General features: G+C 32.4%; 1 protein-coding gene across 1 annotated transcript; it reads left to right on the forward strand.

Annotated features, from left to right (window-relative positions):
• The first annotated feature begins 4,404 nt into the window (after positions 1–4,404).
• Positions 4,405–22,119, forward strand: LOC108915789 (alkyldihydroxyacetonephosphate synthase). The gene is made up of 5 exons (XM_018721917.2): positions 4,405–4,774; positions 7,847–7,933; positions 11,830–12,437; positions 19,966–20,549; positions 21,675–22,119. The coding sequence occupies exons 1-5, from the start codon at positions 4,710–4,712 to the stop codon at positions 22,113–22,115; spliced, it is 1,785 nt and encodes a 594-aa protein (XP_018577433.1). The 5' UTR covers positions 4,405–4,709; the 3' UTR covers positions 22,116–22,119.
• The last annotated feature ends 2,255 nt before the right edge of the window (positions 22,120–24,374 follow it).

A 24,374-nucleotide genomic window follows, 5' to 3' on the forward strand; every position in this document is an offset into this window, starting at 1 on the left:
TCAAACTTCTAGGCGGTCACTCGTCGAGGCAACCTTCCTCGTCAAACCCCTACGAGGCATTTACTTTGTGACCCACGGGCACAAAGCAATAGTACGCACGTTATTGTGGCGGCGTACTTCCAAATTTAGTAAAGAAGTTATCCTTACTTCTAGGGCTCCCTCGAGAGACCCACATTTAATAGTAGAGTCAGTGCTTACTACAAGACGTCTACAAGACTTTCGGAGCAAAAGAGCTTGCTCCGACATTGTCGTACCGGGAAGATGAACCCCTGCGACGCGACTACGAAATCCAGTGCTACGAGGATTGGTGCCCTCGAAGGTAATACTACGAATAATAAATTAGATCGTGTGAGTATGATCAAGACTGAGCTGGACGAGACCTCGTCCCAAATCGGAGAGACCAGCGGTCACACGAACTGCCCTCACACCTGTTTGCCGGCGAAAGATCTCTCGACATTCGGGGTGAAAGAGGAAATGGCCTCTCCTGCCAACGCTATATCGATGCTCCGCGAAGAGTCTGAGGGACCGAAGATGGTGGCTCGCGGAAGTACGCGGCACGGCGCAGCCACAGCGCCGTACGCGTTGAGGTCCGCTGCTACGCGAGTTACTGGCACCATCTCGACCACCCCTCACGACGCACTCGCGGATCCGAGTAGCAACCAAGAGTTACCACGAAGTGGGTCACCCACAGATACTCGGGACGAGGTTCAACCTACGTACCAACTGGTAGGGTCCGGGGAATCCCATGAGTCCAACCACGGTTCACGATCTGGCCCCGGTAGTGGAATACTTCCGATGTCGGGTGATTCGGAACGTGAGCTAGCCGTCGGTGACGACGCTACAGTTCATTCAGCTTTTTTACGAAGTGGTATCCAGCGGGAGCAATGCGCATCGCGTTCGGGTGCCATAGTAAGCGAAAACCCCTTAGCCGACTACGTCATAGGTGACGAAGCCGGCCTTTTTTATCAAAACAATACTTGTACGTCGCCCGTCCATTCTCATGATTTCCCCCGAACATACGATCATCGCCTAAGTGGTCCATATCAAGAAAGTCTAACCCGACACGACGCTCAACGCGGAGCTCGACCTTCTTCGTCGAGATCTCCCCCGCGAGCTCGTGTCCTAGACACCACGTCTGTAGGTCATATCCACCACAGATTCCAATCGTCAGAGAATATAGTGCGACCGGGCGTCGATAGCGACGATCCCCGTGAACTCCGTGCGTTCCTGCCGCGGAACCCGGTCAAGGGAACTAACATCCCAGATCACAGGTTGCGACATGGTTTCCAACGTGGAGCTCGATTAGAACTCCCGATGCCTCCACTGAGGACCCATGCCGACCAAACACAACATTCAGATCATACTTCCCCGCACAATTCTCACATATTAGGCACTACAGATCATAATCCTCGACATGGCGCCCAACGTGGAGCTCGATTCGAACTTCCGATGTCTCCACCGAGGGCCCATGTCAATATGGCCGATACAAACGATCATGCTCCACGACATGGCGCCCAACGTGGGGCTCGATTCGAACTTCCGATGTCTCCACCGAGGGCCCATGTCAATATGGCCGATACAAACGATCATGCTCCACGACATACGTACTATATTTTCTATGATTTAGTCCGAGCCCAACAGGAAAGGATAATAATTACATTTGTTTTTGTTTTTTCTATCCAGTTTATTAATAATCAAAAGTGTTGTTGGTTTATTTAAACTTTATTTTTTTTATGAATATTATCTGATGTTTATATTTTTAAACATATTTATTGAATGTAATCTATTTGTTGTTTTGTCGTTTGTACTATTTCAATAAAAAAAACTAATTATCGCACAATTAGTAAATATTATAATATAAAATCCCTAAATCATGTTTGTGCCAAATAGTGTTAACTCCATTTTTTCGAAAAAAAAAATACGAATAGAAAATTATTCTTTAAATTACAATAAATAATATTAAAATAGACGTATAACTTCACATCATATTAATTTTTTTTATCAAGAAGTAAGAGTTCGAAGTTATGGAATGAAAAGCAAAATTTAAATCTTTAAATCGCTCTCCTGTAAAATTTCATTTTTGGCACTTAATACAGTTTAGCTCTGAGGTACAGACATACTTAATAGGTCTGTTTATTAGTATAGTTCAAATCAGAGCAATTAAATTTCATAACAGAATTTAAATGATATAATTTTTTCTAAAACATGATCTCTTTTCAATACTGACAATCATATGAATGAGAAACATTTATTAAATGTCTGTATTTTACTTTATTTCATTTCTTATCTCTACACCCCATCCAACACCCAAACTTAGTTACAGAATGGGAAAAGAATATAATAAAAAAATGATGTAATAAGAGAAAGCAAAAATAACTTCGTTATAAATACAAAAATAGAAAATATATACCTGCCTACTAGCACATAACACAACATCACACACATTAACACATTTATGGCGTATACCTACGTAATCTTAAAAATAATTTTATTTAGTTTCCCTTTAGATATACAGGTTCGGAAAGTCCTCATGGTACATCAGCCGTTCTGTGAGAGCGATAAAGTAAGTCATAGAAATCCGTGCGATAGACAAGGATGGTTACATTGAAGACGTTTCATAATCTGAATTGTCACTCCCACTTCTAACCCGAAACGGGCGGTGACTATTCAGATTATGAAACGTCTTCACTATAGCCATCCTTGTCTATCGCACGGATTTCTTTACTTTACTTTGTCGCTCTCATGTAAAGGCAGATGGACCATGTGGATTTTCCATCCCTGTATACTTATTACGCTTTGTATTATATTATTCCAAGTTTTAAAAACGCAATTTAAAGTGTAAATATTCGAACAAAATATTTAAACATTTTAGAGCGTGAAAAATTCATGTACCTACATTAACTTATATGGAATGATGTATGTAAGGTACAAGTAAGTAGACTATACTCGACGGCCAAAATTATAGATAGTGATTCATCGCTAGCTCTTGGACTAGTAAGGGGGATGAAGCGTGCCGGGAACGAAAATCAATTGGCTTGTCTGTGTAAAAGGCAACAAGATATAGAAAATATTGAAAAAACATAATAAAACATAACATCTAATATTTTTTACGGTTTGCTATAACCGGCACTTTGATCAATTTTAATTATTACAGCATTTTAAAACGTCCCAGTTGTGTTTTTTTAATTTATAAATTTATTATAGCCATGGAATTAGACCCCTCGTCTACGCTTATGCTATGACGTTTCTCAGGTCGGGCAAATCAAGTCCGTTTACACCCACTAAAAAAGCATTTCCCTATTCCCTACCAAGTGCAAAAGACAGAGATAAAATATAGATCGACGTTCAGTGTAACTCAGTCTATACACAATTATAGATTCTACCGATGTGCATGGCGAGCGGCACAAAGATAAATAATATTGAACCGTATAGAAATCATTTTATATTTTATACGCATTATGGTAATAGTGTTTTTATATTATGTATTAGTCACTCTTTATAATTTCGGCCGCCGAGTATAGACATGAACGAGCCATTCATGGTGTACTTAATAAGATCTAAGATCTCCGCGCAACTATATAGTTTATTTCTGCATATAAAACAATACATTTTTAATATAGAATTATACCTAAATTATAAAATTTATATAAAATTAAAAATAATTTTAAATTTCACAACCAAACGGAAATTTTAGGTGAAGCGGTGCGTCACTTGCGTCACCTGGCGAGCACTGATGAACGATCACAAAATCCACAGATTTGTAAGTCTGTCTCGAAACAAATCTAAAAGTTAATCGATTTTCTATAAAATCGGTTCTCGCGTGCGGACTTTGTGGTTGGGCGATCATCATGGGCCGACTCCACAACAAAACACGGTGAAATTCGAAGATCTGGATAACAGAGACAACCGGAACATCCAGGTATTGATCATCGAGTATACAATAAGTGAAAAGATGATACAAATATATATTTGTATAAAATATATATTTATATATAATTTCAAAAAAATAAAATAAACAGGTGTTTATTTTGCTGGTGTAATATGTCTAGAATTTTCTGAAGAATCCAAATCCAAAAAATTTAATAATATGCAGGGTGTTGCATTTAAAATAAGAAAGTTAGTATTGACCACTGTTACATGACATCCTGTATAAAAAGTTTTTGTTGAAAAAAATACGCAACTAAAAATACCAATGTCCCAGCGTTTTTTCGAACACGCCCTCATTTATTTATTATTGAATTTAATTTAAAATTTTCACGAGTTTGGTCCAGCGTAAAACCCATGGAGAATAGTAGAACCGATAAAATAGGCACAGGGTCCAGAATCTGTGTATACTGTATATTAGAGGAGAGTAGTATTGGCACAGCTTAATAAGCTGTGGTATTGGTGTCGATGTCGATGGTGAGCTGAGCTTTATCATCAGAGACAACAGAAAGAATTTGTCTCTGTTTATTATCGTTTTATCGTATATTTCCTGTCTGTCTTGCCAGTCCCTAGATAAATGATACTGTGCCAGTCTTGCCAGTTGCCACTCCTTTTTGAGCGGTTGCTGTGTGTGTTCATATGTCGGTAAAGTTTTTGGGTTAGGCGTAAGCCGGCAACGCAAGTTTTTGCTTTTCTAGTCAAATATGCATAAAGCATGCCATTATTACAATTACTACTAAATTTATTTCAACGCAGTATCCGTCAGTAAAAAAAACTGTTTTAAGATGTCAATACATAACCCTGAAAAACATGGACCCATCGTTGTTGAAAGTGCAATACCAAAAAACCGGTGAGACTTTTTAGTTACGAATTTAGTCAAACGTTATTTAGATGTATACTTATTTCAATTGATTTTTATATTTTATTAAGATGTCTGATCGATTTTCACTGAACTTATTTAACTAGGTTAGATAAATATTTAATCATTTTAATCCTTAATACTTTATTGATACGTACCTACCTACATCAGTAGGTATTTGTTTCTTGGAAAATAGGTACTTATATGAGTAATAAGCTTCCAATATTTTATAAATGCAGAAAATTATTTTTTTCCTTCATTCAAAAAATACAATAAATGTATACAATAGGTTTTTACTTATTTCTGCTTATTTTTATTATTAAGATAACAATAATTGCTAAAGATTATTAGATACAAATTTTTATTCATTATTAAGGACTTGCTAACAAAATTTAAAATTATCACTTTAAAACTTGTTAAAACAGTGACAGTGATAGATATTAATTTAATGATGTTAGCTAAAAAAAAATTAAATTATCATTTTCAAACTGTTAAAACATCGACAGCGATAGATATTAATGTTATGCTATTAGCTGTGTCATCCAACTTTTTTATTTCAGATTATAGGGTTGTCTCTAAAGAAATATTCAAGAAAAAAAAATAAAGAAGATGAATACTTTAATATAATTTTAATAATTTTATAATTGATATAAAAAAACAAAAATTAAATTTTTTTTGACTGTTATGAATAATTGTAAAGGGAATTTTGCAAACCTTCTATCCATAAGTAAAATTTTTAGTGAAACCAAATCCTAATTTTATTTGAAATTTCAAGTCTGAAGTATGATCACAAAATCCAAAGTTTTCCAGTTAAAATGATGGCAAAATTTAACTGTTTTTTTTTTGTTTTGCCCAAAATATAATTTCATTTTCATTTGCCTATGTAAAAATTTTATATTTCTCATTAAATATTATCTACGGTGAGATTTTTTTTAAACGCTTATGAAAAATTCATTTTGATACTTGCAATTTTTTCTTTACGTTTCAAGTGTTTAACCCTAGCTATTTTGTACCGCATAATACTGTTGACACGTAAAATTTACGTACTAGCAAAATGCAAGTTAAAATATGGAAATATTTCAGTATTATTTGAATAAAAGACAGAAAAAAGCCACACAAATGTTTTATTAAAGAAAAAAAAATAAATAAATTAATATGATTAGCTAATATAATGGGTGTGATTTTTACTCAATACCCGCACAATACTGTTGACATGCCAAATTGACGTACAAACACTTTCAAAATATTATGTTGACATGTGTTGAGCTTGATAAAAAAAAATATATTAATTAAAAAATTAGGGATCATATCTACAGTGTCAAAGAATCTATGAGACATAAAGGAGTAGTAATGACACTAAATTCTTATAGTTTGTATCTTATTGATTGTATTGAGAAAAGATTTTATTTAGTAATAAACAGTAATGTCCAATATTTAATGTATGCTGCTTGGTCTGTTGCATTTGATCCTAATATAATGTTGCACATACACTTTCGCATCATACATTTTTTATTAAAAATGTTACTGCTTTGAATTGTATTGAAATTATCACTATGACAAAGTCATGAATATTTAAATTGCAAATATCTTGGAAACTCATTTGTATAGCATTATCTATTTAAACATGAATATTTTGTGATTTAAACTAGACCTCAGTAACAAGATTAACACAACAAACAGATGATGATACTTGCAAATTTCACTATTGAACGTTGCTCTAGTTCAATGCAGGTAATCACATATTCAAGCTTACTAATTGATTATAGAAAACAATGGAAAAAGTAGCATTCGATTACTCATCCTTCGATTACTTATTGTTATTGGCAGGTGTTTTCAGAACACGATTACTTATCGAATTTTCATCAATGTGATTTTCTGAATGCAGGTTATTTACTATACTACTTTATCTTAATTTTTATATGACAAGATTGGGATGGAAAATGATAAGGAATCAAACCTAAAACCTGTGTTGTTTTATATTGTATTATAGCGGCTACTTATCAGAGCCTGATCTGTAAAAGGCATTTGTGGCTAAAATCTCGGTTACAGCATAGATCAAAAAGCTTAAATTCAATTAAGTAATTCCAAGAGGGTAAAGACTAATTTAAATCATATTTAAATATTTTTATCACACTGTTAGCATTACATATATCTTTAAATCAAAATATAACCAGAATTCACTAAAAAATTGTTGAAAAAGTAGAGGCACTCTAATTATAATTTCTTCATACATTTCTTGTCACCAATAAATTGATGACAATTTTGTGTATAACACGTAACAGTTCTCTCTAAAACCCGACAGTTTTGTTAAGTATACTTTAAAATCCTAAGACAATTTCCTGAAACTTTGGTGTGTACCATTTTATTCTAATTCTAAAGCAAAAAGAAAAAAGCAGGTAGAATATTGTGTGAATAATCTTGTATAAAAAGTGACTAGTTTGGAATAAATTCAGTATATCAAATACAACATTTTTAACTACTGATTTTGTGGGAAACAACTACTCTGTGGACTCTAGCCCTGTCCAGCAGGGAACTTATTAGTTTTCATCTGTATACCACAGTACCTATGTTATATCTTAATTGCCACTGCTCTTCATTACCTACTTTGACAAGTACCTCAAAAGAAATTGAAACTCATTTTGGGCACTTTTATTACCAATTTTCGGTGAAATTAGTCTATATTCATGCGTTATTCGTTTCTTCCACACTTTCACATTTCCGGGCTTTGTCTTTTTAATTTTTACACAAGTTGTTTACTAGAATTTTTTCTCTAAATATACCAATATGAAACCAATTAAGTAAATTAAATAACACACATTGCATTTTTCATGGAAAAAGATAAATATTTGAAATTTGACAGTGTTGTATCTCCGTCAAAAAAAAGAACTAGGGGTGCTATTTAAAAAAAATCATCGAAGACGATAATTGCACTACTGATAAAGAAGTTCATTAATTTTTTTAAACAATTTTGTGTTTGATATATGAAATTTATTTCAAGTTAGTTTAAACGTTTTCAAAACTACATTCTCTGAATTTTGTGTTTGATTTAATTTTGTGTTTTAGGCAAGAGTTATTGAAATGGAATGGATGGGGTTATAATGATTCAATGTTTATTTATAAAGATGGCTATGTTTATTTTTCAGGTAAAAGGTAAGCTAATTTATTAAAGGGAAACAAATACTACTATGTTCTTTTTTTTTATAAAAAAATGTAATAAAGAACAATAGGGAAACAGGGTTGAATTGATTTGTGTCAATTAAAGTCAAGATAATAACTACTGATTTTAATAGATTGATTTTTAATCAAGTAGATAGTTAAAAAAATAGATTAAAGATTAAACAGTGGAACTTAAAAATAATAAAAGATGTAGATATTTTGAAAATATATCACAGAACAAAAATTTTTGAAAATATAAATATTTCACTTTCCACAAAAACAACGGGCAAGTAACTTTATTACATTGATTGTAAAGAAACAAAAAAGCTTTCTTTTCAGTCAGTAAGATTTATTTTTAATTTTCGATTTGTCTAGATTCAAAAAGTATAATAAGATAACAATATAGTTAAGGAACTTCATAAGTATGAATTTCTAAGAATTAAGTTTTTTTTTTAATGCTAATGATGCATATACCATATTCAGTGTGTCCATGGTTTCCCGCTCGAAGGGGAGAATTTTTTTAAACATCACAAATTTTATTTGTGAAAATAATTATATATGTATATGTACAGGGTGTCCCACCGGGAACTGCGTCGATCGATATCTAGGAAAGTACCTACACCTCTGAAAAAATTGAAAATTTGGCAACATGGCAATGTACCTGGGGTGAAATATCTAGAACTCTCCAGCACTTCAGGTTATTCCGGAAGTCAACACCAACTTCGTTATTTTAAATGGAACACTGTATATATTATTGTATTTTCGGATTTTACGTGAAATTTGAGGGTCACTTTATTAAATATTCCCTATACCTAGAAATTATAGTATTTGAGGTATTAATACTTTTTAAAGAAAAAATTTAACAGATTCAAAGGGTCTGCAGAGATGCTAGTAACTCTTTTCAGGAGCATGATATCATGGATTTTTGGTAACCGTAAGGGACATAGGTAATACTAAATTATGGTATACCAACAAATTAAAACATTTAATACTAGGTTTCATTTTTGCTATTACATTTTCATAACCTCAAACGGCTATAACTTTGTTAAATTAAATGGAACACCTTGTATTCTCTCGTATGCAGATTGAAATTTCCTTTCAGGCCATATAAGTATTGTTAGGGTTGCCGTTCCTACTTTTAGAGATATTTGCAATTTTCTATTTTTTGGACACTTTTTCTCATATCAGACTTGTTGTCAAAGTGGCCAAGACCAGAAATACTCCAAGAACAATTAATTAAAATAACTGACATTTGTCAAGTTAGTTGTCAAATTATTGTTGTGTCTGAATAGTTTTTGCAGAAAATTTAAATAAAAATGCCTGGGATTGTTTAAATTATACTAATGAGAATTATTTTAATTTGTTTGTTATTTATAGACAATGTGCCAAAGTAATTTCAAGAACATGTGGAGAATTTGCTGCTTTTTTCCGAATACGTGTTTAAAATTAATTAATTAATTTAAAATTAACCTAGTATTAAATGTTTTAATTTGTTGGTATACCGTAATTTAGTGTTACTTATACCCTTTGCAGGTACCAAAAATCCACTTGATATCATGTTCCTGAAAAGAGTTACTAGCATCTCCGCAGAGCCTTTGCATCTGTAAAATTTTTTCTTTAAATATTAATATCTCAAATTCTGTAACTCCTTGGTACAGAGAATATTTAATAAAATGACCCTCAAATTTCACGTGGAATCCGAAAATGCAATAATATATAGGGTGTCCCATTTAAAATAACGAAGTTGGTGTCAACTTCCGGGATAACCGAAAGTGCTGGAGAGTTTTAGATATTTTAGTTGTGTTCGCCCTAGGGACATTGCCATGTTGCCAAATTTTCAAATATATCGGAGCAATAGATATGCCTTCCTAGATATCGATCGACGCAGTTCCTGGTGGAACATCCTGTATATATATTATACAGGGTGTCCCGGTACTTAATACAAAAAAGTCGACTACAAATAGATGAAGTCAAAATAGTATCCGTTCTTCATATAAATTTTTTTCATATGTGCCTTCATTAACAAGTTATGGGCTCTCAGAGCTGAAAATTAAAAAGTTATTTTTATTTACAGTATCTAAACCATTAACTTCAGCATGATGCAAATTTGGTGATCGATAACACATGTATACAGCTTGTTTTTGATGTTGTAAATGAAACTTCATTATGCCCAGAACGCCTAGATGGTCTATGCCCAATGGTTAACAACCCAGAATTTTTGTATAGATGACGATCTCAATATACTTGTATCAAAAATAAGTTCCCTGAAGAATTTGCCAACGATAATACCCTCTTGGTTCAACATGGTAATATTAACAGTTTAGGAAATATTTGTGATTTTATGTCAGTGCACATCGAGCGGCGCCTCCACCATTTTTTGTTTTTAATTTTTAATTGCACTTAATTACTATGTTGGAAGCAGACATATTTTTATAATAAGAGCCGAGAAAATCTTACTGTCCGCTAATGTAATTTTCATTAGCAAAATTTGACAAACACACTTTACACAACGCAAAATAGAAAAACAAAAGAAGAATAAGTTAAAGTTAAAAAAATAATTTAAAAGAAAGAAAACTAACAAAAAACATTTTCAATATGGGCACTTTCCACTTCCATACACTTCGTAAGTGTACGAATGTTATTTGTTTATACACGAAAAATATATTTTAATAGTTTCTTTTCTTTCTTTTGTTAACCATTGGGCATAGACCGTCTAGGCGTTCTGGGCATAATGAAGTTTCATTTACAACATCAAAAACAAGCTGTATGCATGTGTTATCGATCACCAAATTTGCATCATGCTGAAGTTAATGGTTTAGAGACTGTAAATAAAAATAACTTTAATTTTCACCTTTGAGAGCCCGTAACTAGTTAACGAAGGCCCGTATGAAAAAAATATATATGAAGAACTGATATTATATTAACCTCATCTATTTGTATTTGACTTTTTTGTATAAAGTACCGGGACACCCTGTATATATATTTTTTGTTTTCTGGCGTTTTAATATAAAACACCCTATCAATTTTTGAAACGATCCACCATATTTGCGATTTTTGATGTTACTATGACGGAATATAAGGAAAATTTATAGCATTCTGAAGTTAACAATCATTAATATTTTAATATTAGTAAAACTTAGGAAACATATATTCACTGATGAATAAAGAATGCTCTATGAAGATTCTGTTTTTATTAAAATAAAGCATTGTATTCAGGCTTCTTGTTTTCTGTAGTTGTTTTTAAAATTATTTGATTAGAATTGCATATTATGGTAATTAACTGATTTTAAATTTGTCTATAAAAAAATTATTCTGTATTATAATTTGAATAAAAAAAAATACTAAACTGATTCTCATCAAAATTATTATATATATATAATTTGATGCGGTGGTTAAAAAAAAATTAGAGTTAGATTCTTAGTGGACCACACTGTATATAACATAAAAACAAAAATAGCAAATATTTTGACTTGAGGCGTTACAAAAGTAACAATGCCTATATCGGTTTTGGGTAGAAAGATCAAAATATTTTTTACCAAAGTTTGATATACTACTTAACGTTCCCAGTGGCATTTATGTAAAAACTAAAAGATATTTTAAATTGCTACCAGCCATATTCCGTAAACTTGAATGAGATAAGTAATAGTAAAAGAATATTAGAAAATATCTCTAGCTAAGGAAGCAGACAAAAAAAACAATATTGTCACATTTAGACATAAACATCAGTTGTGAGAACGAAAAAATATTAATTTTGAGATATAAATTTACTTCAATTGAAGTTGTCTTTATTGATACGTTATCGTAAAATAGGGTATTGTAACATAAAAATTTGAAACTTTATAAATTTTATGAATTGCAACTAGTTACACTATGAATTAATTTTGTTTTAGATATCCCATAGGCGAACTTCGTTTGCCACATGTAAAAGAATGGGTGATTGATACCTTAAATATAGATATCACAAAACCACCTAAGACACTGGCTGTTCTGGAAGAGAGCAAATATCCAAAACCAAACATTACACCAGAAAACTTAAAAAACATAATTGATTTAAACATTTCTTATTCAACAAAAGTTATGGACAGAGTCTTAAGAGCACATGGACAAACCTTACATGACATGTTTACTTTAAGAAATTCAGTTTTTGAAAGAATACCCGATATAGTGTTATGGCCAAAATGTCACAACGATGTTGTCAAAATAGTAAATCTAGCGAATGAGCATAATATAGTTATTATTCCTTTTGGTGGTGGAACAGCCGTCTCTGGTGCAGTCGAATGTCCTAATAATGAGCAACGGTCCATTATATCACTGGATACATCACAAATGAATAGAATATTGTGGTTGGATAAAGCAAATTTAATAGTATGTTGTGAAAGTGGTATTATAGGACAGGATTTAGAAAGGGAACTTGGAAAATTGGGTTTTACATCTGGACATGAACCGGATAGCTATGAATTTTCTAGCCTTGGTGGTTGGGTAGCTACTAGAGCATCAGGTACATATAGCAGCATAATCAAAGCAAAGTAGGACAAGCATAAGTTGCAAATGAAACTTTTGATTACATTTTTTTTGCCAAAATAGAGCAGTTTGAAAAAACTGTTTATTCAAACGTAAGTAGATTGAAGAAAATAACGAAAATCATTCTTAAGAATCGAGGACGAAATTCAGCTTGAGTATCAACTTTGCATTCAATGTAATTAAATAAAGATTACTATAATTATGGTATGCAAAGGACAAATTGTATCAGAAACGACTAGAAATTGTTTTCTGAAGTTCGAGTTTTTTGAAATTTTTTTTTTTAATTTAAATGATAGGATGATTAGGAGCTTTAGAAGCTATAAACGGGTTTTTTTAATTCTTTCCAAAACTTTGACCATTTGGAACAGAAAAACGGTTGGATGGATCAACTTTTCAATATACAGGGTTACTGTGGTTAGGTTAGGTTACGTTGAGCTATAAAAATTTCTTTCAACGTTAATCTTTTCATCAATATTTGTAAATTAGCAGTAGACTTTGTGAAATAGTAATAATTTGTTTCTGAGATATCAATGACTAAAGACAAATTAAAGACAAAAGTGTAATTTTTTAATCAACCATTGATATCTCTGCAGTCAATAGTCATAAGCAAATTGAAGTTGAATAGATAAGCTAACTGACCTCTGCATTGATAGAGTTTGAAAAAATTTTCCAGAGTCCTCGGATAGTCCTAAAACAAAAAAAAAATGAAAAACTTTTTTCTCTAGGTATTCCTTTTGATCGCTCGATAACAGCAGTTCAAAAAAATTTTTTTGTCAATAGATCTTGAAATTAGAGACCTGAGGTTTCAATAATCTTTTTATATCTCGACAAGATAACCATCTCGATTATTTTTCACTGAGATATAGCCATTTAAAAATCTCTTAACAAATTTATTAAATTTTCTTCGTTCCCTTAATTTTTTCCAGTAGTTTATTATTATTAATTCTGTTAGATACAAGTAAAACATTTATATTTACAATTGATCATTTATATAAAAATATTTTTTTCATGGCTTAGTCAATATGAAAATGGCATTTTTTTCACGTAAGATGAAAATTAAGAAAAAACAATTACAAATTTATTATTTTCTTAATTAAAACATAAAGCTCCTTATTTAATTAATTTACTTTGATTGTTGCTGTGGCAAAAATAATAATTTGTTGTGTAAAGCTGGCTACACACTAACATACATGTCTTAGTATAGGCATGTACATTCATCAGTGCGCAAACAATAACGCTAGTGTGGATGCACAATAACATTATGTAGATGAATCTACACACAATAGCACATTGAGTTGATGTATCAGTTTTTTCCAGAGATAATTACAGTGAAAATTGGTTATAGCAGCATTGCGTTATATGACATATTGGATATAAGGACGGAATTTGGAAGTCCCATTAAATCCTGCAGAAATGTCATATTAAAAATATCGTTTAATATGACGCGTTTTTATATACATTTACCATAGAATATATCGGTTATAACAACCAATGCATCGTTCTTCCGCCCGCCCCCTGGCATTCACGCTTTTTACAGCAGTTAGTACGTTTGGGACAAATTATGATTTATCTACACATACAGTTATATTATTTGTATTAATTGCCACTTTCTATCAGGATGTCAAAGAGAAAAGTGTTTAATGAAGAAGAAAAATCATATATAACATGGAGACTAGGAAACAGAAAAACTAATGCAAGCATAGCAAAAGAATGTGGCATATCACACTACGATTTCAACAATTTGGAAAGATAGAAGTAAAATAAAGTCTCTATTCAAAAACAATTCACTGAAAATGAAGCATGCGAAATCTTCTCGACACAAAAATATATATGTACATACTTAAAGACTTGTATTGTAACTTTCTCATTTCTTCTATAAAAATTTTAAATAAAATATATGTAATTGCTTATTACGTCTATCAGTTATAACAACCGTGAACAAACGGTCCCTTGAAGATAGTTGAAACCGATTTTCACTGTATAATGTACGAAAGTGTAAGTCTCACTGTTGAGGGGACTTTTATATCCTATATGTTACTGGGACTGAATGAATTCTTGGGGATTTTTTTGTAAATGCAAGGCTATTGTGAAAATTTGTGTATCAATCAATCCAATTTTTCATATCTTCGTAAAATTGGAAACACTGATTAGCCAGGCTGTGTTCCATGGATCGGAACAAGTCCGATGGAGCAATATCTGGTGAATATGGCAGGTGTTGTAAAACATTCCATTTCAGCGTTTCTAAGTATGTTTTGACTTCATAAGCAACATATCATTTTAACTTCATGAGCGTTGTAATGTTGAAAAATTACTTTATAGTGCCTTTGTTTGAATTACGACAGTTTATGCTTCAATGCACGGCTCAAATGTATCAATTGTGTTGAGTAGCTTTCATCAGTGATGGTTTCATTCGGTTGAAGCAACTCATAGTATACAACACCAAGCTAGTCCTACCAAATACAGAGCATGAGCTTCGAACTATGAATATTCGGCCTTCCTGTCGATGTTGATGCATGTCCAGGCAAACCCCACGATTTTCTACACTTAGGATTACCATAGCGTATTTATTTTTCATCGCCAGTGACAGTACGTTGCAAAAAACCCTTTGTCTTTTGCCATTGCAGCATTTGTTCACGTGAAGAATCTTCGTTCAACATCTCTCGGCTTCAATTCGTATGCCACTCAATTTCCTTGATTTTGAATCATACTGAGTGCATTTAAACGTTTGGAAACTGTTGTACGATCAACATTCAACGATTCAGCAAGTTCATCTTTTGTTTGACATGAATTTTGGTCGAGTCATGCTTCTAATTCCTCATCTTCGAACTTTTTCAGTTGACCAGGGCATTATTTGTCAACTGCATCGAAATCAAAATCATCACTTTTAAAGTGCCGAAACCTATACTCATATGTTTTTATCGATAAAGTGTGTTTACAGTAAGTTTCCAACAGCACTTGACTTTCAGCAGCACTTTTCTTTGAATTAAACAGGAAAATAAAACTTCCTGGAAATGGTGTTTTGTTGGTTCGTAATTCGACAACATCGGAGCTGTGAAAAATTATGTTGTTTACAATTCAGCAAAATGACACATAATAAAAAGTACAGAAGTGTCCGATGTAATATGGCATAATCCGCATGTTATGTCATCTATTGTAAATCTCTCAAAATTAATTCACAGTCCTAATACACTAGAAGACTAAATCTTGAAAAATTAAAATTTAAAATGTTTTAAAAGCTATCTACGAGATTCCATTTTCATTGATTCTTCGACTTTAATTATAAAAAAAACACATTCATTGCAGAGGCTCCTAGATCATCACACATGAACATTGGCAAAACTAAAAATAATGCAGGTGTGAACAATTCTAGCGCAATATTACTTGCATGGATGAATGTACGTGCATGTATTAAGAATATTTATTTGTTCTTATATAATCAGCTCAACAGTCTATTTTGAATTAAATTGAGTATTAAATTATATGAGTAGAAAAAAATTGAATTTAATATAAAATATTTTTTATTGATCTGTGAACCTGTTCGACAATTCTTCACTCGCGAAAATAAATTACATTTTTATCTCTTTTTGCAAAATATACTATTTTCTACTGCCAATGCCAAAAACATGTAATTTTTTAATATTTTTAAGTGTTATGTCATTGTCAGGTAGGGCAGTTTTTTACACAGTACAATTTGTTTTATATTAAATAATTATACAGAGCCTTCATAAATGATTACAATCCATGTGACCAGGAATTTTGTTTGGAACAATAATTTTATTCTCTTCACATTGGCAATTAAATTTCAGTAAAAAACAATGTTCTGTATCACTGACAGCTGATTGGTGTAATTTTTCATGAAATTTTATTCAATCAACCAGTGATTGTATTATTTCGAGTGTAGACGCAACGGTTTGTCATTATTCATGTTCACTTCACGCTAAGATTTAGAAATTTTTAGTTGATAGTATTGGTCGTGCAATGTTGGTTGCCTAAGCTCGGCGGTAACGTGGCTTGTATTCATTTATGAAGGCTCTATAATTATTAAAAGCAAACAGTGACAATGACTTATTCATACAATTGGAGAATAATGTCAGTCTCCATGACATTTAAGTCCTAAAATGTCAGGTCCTGATTCAATCAAAAGTGAATTTTGAAGACCATTTGAAACCCGAGACTTTAAATATGTTTGATAGACTCAGAAATTTTGCTTATGTATATTACCTCCAAGTACTTGTACTGAACAAAAATGTTGGACTGGGGAATAAGTAATGTCCTTTTTTTTTCAAATTTAAGATATTTTATTTTTAACTGCAATTATCAATAGGCTAATCAGTTATGTATTCTTTATCGTTATTTATGACCTCCTCCCAACGTTCAACAAGTTTCTCGATGCCTCTTCTGTAGAAATCCTCTAGTTTTGATTTGAAAAACTCATCCAACCAAGCTCTTAACTCATTGTCGTTATTGAGAGAAACACCATGTAAGGAGTTTGACAAAGAGTAGAAGAGGTGAAAATCAGAGGGTGTGAGATCGGGAGAGTAATGCGAGGGGCAGAACTTCTTCATTCAACTCCCGAATGACCGTCTTGGTCATATTGCCGATATGTGGTCGTGTATTGTTATGTTGCATAAGAACGTATCATCGATCAGGTCTTGTTGAATAGCTACATGGAGGTGCATTAGTTGTTCGACATAGAGTCATGCTTTGACAGTTTGTTCGTTAAATAAAAGTTCGTAATAAAGAATCCCTTTCCAATGCTACCAGACACAATATTGTCTTTCGAGGATGAAGTCCTGGTCTTGTTCGCGGAGTTATTTGGTGCTTAACGATTCTTTGCACTGTTTGAAATTCACATCTCAATTAAAAACAAAAAGAAGTCGAAAATGATCAGTTTTATCAACTTGATCAAATGAATCAAAATTCACAAAAATGAAATTTAAGGAAACAACCAAAAGCACAATCTGATAGAGCAATGTCTTCCTTCGACTGACGTGTCAATTTAACAATGCGTTTAATTTTCATGAGAATTTTTAAATTTGAAAGAAACGTACATTACTTATTCTCCAACCCATTATTAGATATTGTCTATAATCTCCTTGATAGCTACAATTGACTTGGTATTGAGTTATTGAGTATTTGGTCCATACAGTTGACTTTAAACATTTGGATTTTTCCTGCCTAAATAAGCAAGAATAACTAGTTCTGCCACGAGTCCCAAATTCATTCTTCATTTCTTCGAATGCTTCTGCTTATTCATGTGAAATATTCATAGATTTATTATAATCATTAATATTATTACTTACAATATGTCCACGAATTGGTTTTATCAATTACTATTACCTTAAAAATAATAGTGATACAATTGTTTCTGTTTTCACTTGTTCTTATTACCTTAACTTGGCACGATATTGGCATTGTTTTTAGGTAATTTTCTGGTTTGATATTTGAAAAATTGTGACGTTTATAAATATCAGAATTTGTTATTAATTTCGACACTATTTTTCACAAAATGAAATAATAACATTGGTAATAGAAAAAATTATTCATGTAACTTGTAATCTACAGTTTTTTTACACTCGTAAATCACTTATGTGAATGGAGAAACAACATTTCATTTCATATTATGATTATAATAGAGGTTCATTCTTTCGTATATGCAAAATTCCAAATTATTTACCTTTATACAGAGTGTCCGCAAATTTCACCCACAATGTTTGACTGCATATTCACGACGATAAATAAATACAATCTACGAAAAAAAAGTAAAAAAAAAACTTTTTGATTTTTGAATTACAGGCCTTCAAAGTTGTCCAAAATAAAACTAATTTAATTAATAAGTTCATAACCCTTTTACCGATTGGGTTAAAATTTGGCACATTTATTTGGACTATTATGGCGTATTATTTCTTAAAGCTTTAGTCAAATCAATATACTGGGTGACTGTTTTCTCCAGTTACCTTTCCCTTTTAGCATACAAAACTTTTACAGCGGTCGTATGTTTTTAAAATAGGCAGCTACATTGAAAAAGTTGTTTTATTTAAAAAAAATATTGTTTTGAGAAAATCGCCTACAGAAAGCCATTCTTGAGAAAAATAGCATTATTTGCAGGCCTGTGTGTTTCGGTTTGCGTAGCAGCGTCACGGATTTAAAACTTTGAGATCAGTAGGCGATGAAAACAAGATGTTGATTGCAGTGGCTATGAGGTAATGTCATTATTGTTGTGTTTTTTTTAGGATTCTCATCACTACACATGTAAATTATGAAGTGTCCGCAATGTATCAAGACAACTAAATGTATGTAAAACTAGTGTTCACAAAACTTTAAAAATGCAGCTTCTTCGGCCATTTCATTTAACTCCTGCTCAAGAACTTGAAAATTTAGATCCCAACACGCATTTACAATTTTGCCGCTGGTTGATGAATGACTTCGCAGAAGAAAATAATTTGCTTCAAAAATTGTTTTGTACCGACGATATTTGTTTTGCAAGGAACGGAGTTGTAAATTTTCATAATTAGCATGTGTGGAATGATTAGAATCCTTGAGAAACATGACAATAATGACATTACCTGATAGCCACAGCAATCAGCATCTTGTTTTCATCGTCTACTGATCTCCAAATTTTAAATCCGTGACACTGCTACACAAACCAAAACGCACAGTCCTACAAATAATGGCTCAAGAATAGCTTCCTGTAGGCGATTTTCTCAAGAGTCAATATTTTTTTTTAAATAAAACGACCTTTTCAATGTTGCTGCCCGTTTAAAAAAGTACGACCATTATTATGACTTCTAAAAGGGAGAGGTAACCGGAGAAAGCTGTCACCCAGTATATCAATTTGACTAAAGCCTTAAGAAATAATGTGTCACAATAGTCCAAATAAGTGTGCCAAATTTTAACGCGATCGGTAAAAGGGTTATGAAGTTATTAATTAAATTAGTTTTATTTTTGATAACTTTGAAGGCCTGTAACTCAAAAACCAAAAAGTTTTTACTTAACTTTTTTCGTAGATCGTATATTTATTTATCGTTGTGAATATGCAGTCAAACATTCTTGGTGAAATTTGCGGACACCCTGTAGATGCTTCGAAAACAGAGTATCCTGCTACTTACCCCGAAAGAAATTTTTATACTCAGTAGCATTTTTGTTGACACTGTTAATGTTTAGACAGGTTGTCATAGCTCATAAAAGGGTTACACTGTGTACATATGTTCTAAAAAATAAAGTTAAAATTAACATGTCAACATGTCCAAGTATTCTGGTAAAAAAGTGACTTACGTTTTATTTATAGTTTTTAAACTTTGACATTCTATAAAAAAAAATTGAACTAAACTGGAATATGGCACATAAGAAAAACATTTAAGTTGAATGCTGTATTTTTGTCCATCTAGGTGCCAAAAAGTGCCCTATAGCTCAAGTTTAAAATATTTATCCTCTTCGGTTTTCTATTAAAATAAATCTAAAATTTATACATTATAAAATAACTTTCAATATTTCTCCATAATTAGGTATGAAGAAAAATGTTTATGGTAATATAGAAGATTTAGTGGTTCATGTTAAGATGGTAACAGCTAATGGTGTGTTGGAAAAAAATTGTCTAGTTCCTCGTCTAAGTTGTGGTCCAGATTTCAATCATATTGTAATGGGTTCAGAAGGTTCTCTGGGTGTTATTACTGAAGTCGTAATAAAGATTCGACCATTGCCAGAGTGCAGAAAATATGGTTCTATCGTTTTTCCAAATTTTGAACTGGGAGTAAAATGCATGCGGGAAATTGCTAAGAACAGGTGTCAACCTGCCTCTGTAAGACTTATGGATAATGATCAGTTCAAGTTTGGATTAATTCTCAAGCCAGAGGAGAGTTATTCTAGCCTTATTGTAGATGGTATTAAAAAGTTTTACATCACAAAAATTAAAGGATTTGATCCTGATCAAATGTGTGTTATGACCTTACTTTTTGAGGGTGGTGAAAAAGAGGTGAAAATAAATGAAAGACAAATTTACAGTATTGCATCACAATTTAAAGGAGTACCAGCAGGAGAGAAAAATGGTGAGCGGGGGTATACCCTTACCTTTGTTATTGCGTATATTAGGGTAAGTCCAAAAAAATCTGTAATTATATTTAACATAATTTCAATTATTATGGATATTACTTGTTTTATTGCTTTTATTTGTTACATTGCTTTAAATGTTTTTAACACTGCTGCCTTTAGCATTTCAGTTGTTTTTGTTATAATTTGAGTTGACAAACAGTAAACATGGACAGTTGCTCTGTTGATATAATAGTTTTTCAGTTTAGGATAATTTTTCCTAAAAAGTAGGTTGTGGTCCTAATTGCATTCATCTTAAACTATTAAGGGATTTGTAACTAGTACAAGGAATTATTTAAAAAAAATGTTTGTTTATTATTTATTAATGGGTGTATAAGTAACAAAATCAATGAAGTAATTTTTGTTTGTTTGTTGAGTCGTTTTAAGTGGCCATTTCTATTTATAATAATTTATGTATGTACAGAGCCTTCATAAATGTTTACAAGCCGCAAGACCTCCAATTTAGGCAACCAACATTGCAAGGCTGGTAACGAAAAATCCCTAAATCTTGGTGTTACCAATATTAATGATTCGTTTATAATGAACAATGACAAGCTGTTACGTCTGCGCTCAAGATAATGCAATTGCTGATTGGTTATATACAATCTCATGAAAAATACCAATCACAGCCGGTGAAACAGAATGTTGTGTTTTAATGTATCTTGATCTTAAAACATTAAGATAACATTCGAAATTTAATTGCCAACATGAAGGAAATAAAATTACTGTGCCCAACAAAATTACTGGTTACATGGTTTAGAATCATTTCTGAAGGCTCTGTAGCTTTTATTTGAACACCGAATTTTTCATAAAATGAAAAATGAAAAATAAAAATTTTTCCTTCAACTCCATCCATAGACACTGTGTTTTGTGATTATTTCTGGAAAGATCAATGTCTTTACAACCTGCAATGGGAAAACATGCAAAACAAATTAAAGCACAAGTATAGGTATTAAAAAATAAAAAAATTAAATTTTTCAAAAACGTATTTTCAAATTGAAATGTAGGTTTTCACATTTTTATCTTAAAACAGTGAATAAAGTGTCAACATTCAACATTATAAGTCTCTGAAATATTCTAATGTGTAATCACCAGGAGATGTATAATTAAGTACAATTTTATATTTTAGGATCTTGCACTACAATATGATGTAGTTGCCGAATCATTTGAAACTTCTGTGCCTTGGGACAGAGCAGTAACTCTTGTGAAAAATGTTAAACAGACTATAACTGAGGAATGTAAAAGGATTGGAGTGTCACACTTTATGATAAATTCTAGAGTGACACAAACTTATGATGCGGGATGTGTTATATACTTCTATCTTGGCTTTAATCATTCAAATATTGGCGATCCTGTAACTCTACATCATCAAATTGAAACAAAAGCAAGGGATGAAATAATAGCTTGTGGTGGAAGTATATCACATCATCATGGTGTAGGCAAATTAAGAAGGAAATGGTATCCCAGCACTGTATCTAATGTAGGTGTAAACCTATATCTTGCCACAAAACAAGAACTGGATCCGAAGAATATATTTGCCACTAATAATTTAGTTCCGTCAAAGTTATAAAAAATGTACATTTTTTTACCAAAGCTTTATTTTTGTTTTAAATCATTTCATTGTATTCTTATTTTGATAAAAAAAAAGTAAAATGTCCTGTTCAATAAAGCCATTCAAGAAAATATTTTGTTTTGTGCTTGAAAAACCTATTTATTGAGTTCAAAGAAAAAATTATAATTTCAGATATAATAGAAAATATTTGATTGGGCATTGCATTCACATATTAACAAAGTAATTTCAGTGAATTAATTGTTCACAACTAACAATCAGATATTTACTAAAGATGATGGTCTTTTGGGATACTTGATTTTAATATTATACATACAGGGTGCTGTTTAAGTTTTCCTTTTAACCGAACAGCAAATTGACAGCAAATTTTAAATCACAAAAAAAACTGAAAAGCCATTTGAATTAAATTGATATATATCTGGAAAATCTTATCACAATATTCAATTTTTACATTGAGTTTTACAAAAAATTTAAGAACCAGTTAGTTACATTATACCGGTAACTCACTCATGATGCAATGTCTCATAAAAGTGATAGTGATTTGGGTTTTAAACATTACAATACATAAGTCTGATGTTTAAAAAGAAATACAGGGTGTTTCAGAAGGAGATGTACATACTTCAGTATGTTATTCTATGTTCATTTTTAACAAAAAATGATTCGTTTAGCATATACAGGATGTCAAATTAAAAAAAATTAATTCCATTTTCTTTAATAACTCTACCACTTTGAGTTAAATTGATGAAATTTTGTACGCGGAGGTTTCTTGGGACGGGAAATTCAAATTTTATGTACGATTGGCTGTATCGTCCAGAGGGCGCTTCAAGCAACAATTAGGATCCTTTTAAATCGCTTCAACTTTTTTGTGCCACTGTGTATGTCATTTCGTAATAGAAATACATTTTTCTCTATCTTTTCTACTTAAGAATTGTACACCTTATTGAAGTCTAGGAGCAGCTGTTTCCGTATTAGAGTGCTAATTATGTATCAGCCTCGTCAGTAAAAAGCATCATTGGAACTACTTGACGATTAGCGTTAATCTATTCACAAAATTTTTGTGAGAATTGCAAAAATAAAATCTAAACAAAATGTACAAAACCTGACAACAATAACTTTCGATTGACTAATACATAATTTGCATGCATCATCATCTTTAGATGAGTTTTTAACGGAAACGGCTGCTCCTAGAGACTTCAATAAGGTGTACATTTCTTAAGTAGAAAAGATAGGGTAAAATGTTTTTCTATTTCGAAATGACATACACAGTGGCACAAAAAAGTTGAAGCGATTTAAAAGGATCCTAATGGTCGCTTGTGGCGCCCTCTGGGAGATATAGTCAATTGTCCATAAAATTTGAATTTCCCGTTCCAAGAAACCTCCGCATACAAAATTTCATGAATTTAACCAAAGTAGTCGAGAGTTATTAAAGAAAATGTAAATAATTTTTTTAAATTTGACATCCTGTATATCCTAAACGAAGCGAGTAGATATGCTATGGGCGTACGACGCCAAAATCCCATGTATTTTCTTATGAAGGTTCATCCTGGTCATTTTTGACGAATTTTACCCCCACTCCTCCTCCTTTTCCCTTCCCCCTCCCCTTCCCGCCAGCCAATCAGAGCGCAGCATTTTTGGTGGGAAATTCAAAATGTAGTCATCTAGGTCTTTACCTCCACCTAGGGCTTTGCCCCGCCTAGGACTTTGCCCCCTAGGCCCCCATGCAGATATCACCACGTAGTTATGCAAGATCCCCCACGTAGGCGCGTGCTTCCTAGGACCCCCACCTAGGGCTTTGCCCCACCTAGGACTTTACCCCACCTAGGGCTTGGCCCCCGCCTAGGGCTTTGCCCCCTAGGGCCCCCATACGGGTATCTTCATGTAGGTATGTAGGATTCCCCACGTAGACAAGAGTATTGTGCGTAGGCCTCCGCGTGTACCCCGCGTAGGTATACCTAAATTGTATAGGGCTTCGCCCGCCACCGCGGGCCCCAAAACGTGGTCGAGCGGAGACCTAGGCAGTAGTCGCGATTTCCATTTCACAATAGTAGTTTATAACGCGGCCGAGCGTGTATCTGTAGATGGCGTTGCAAGTGGAGCGCGGGTCTAATAAATATGCCTGTATATTTAAGTATTACAAACTACGGCTAAAAAATATTTACTGGATTTTACTTTAGGAATGTTTGTTAAAATAGAACAGAAAGGGTCAATCCTTCTTCGTCTTAAATGTTCATATATATTTCTTAAGTTCATATTAAAGCC

Source organism: Anoplophora glabripennis, unplaced genomic scaffold (genome assembly GCF_000390285.2).
Source record: "Anoplophora glabripennis isolate ALB-LARVAE unplaced genomic scaffold, Agla_2.0 scaffold1729, whole genome shotgun sequence".
NCBI classification, from domain to species: domain Eukaryota; kingdom Metazoa; phylum Arthropoda; class Insecta; order Coleoptera; family Cerambycidae; genus Anoplophora; species Anoplophora glabripennis.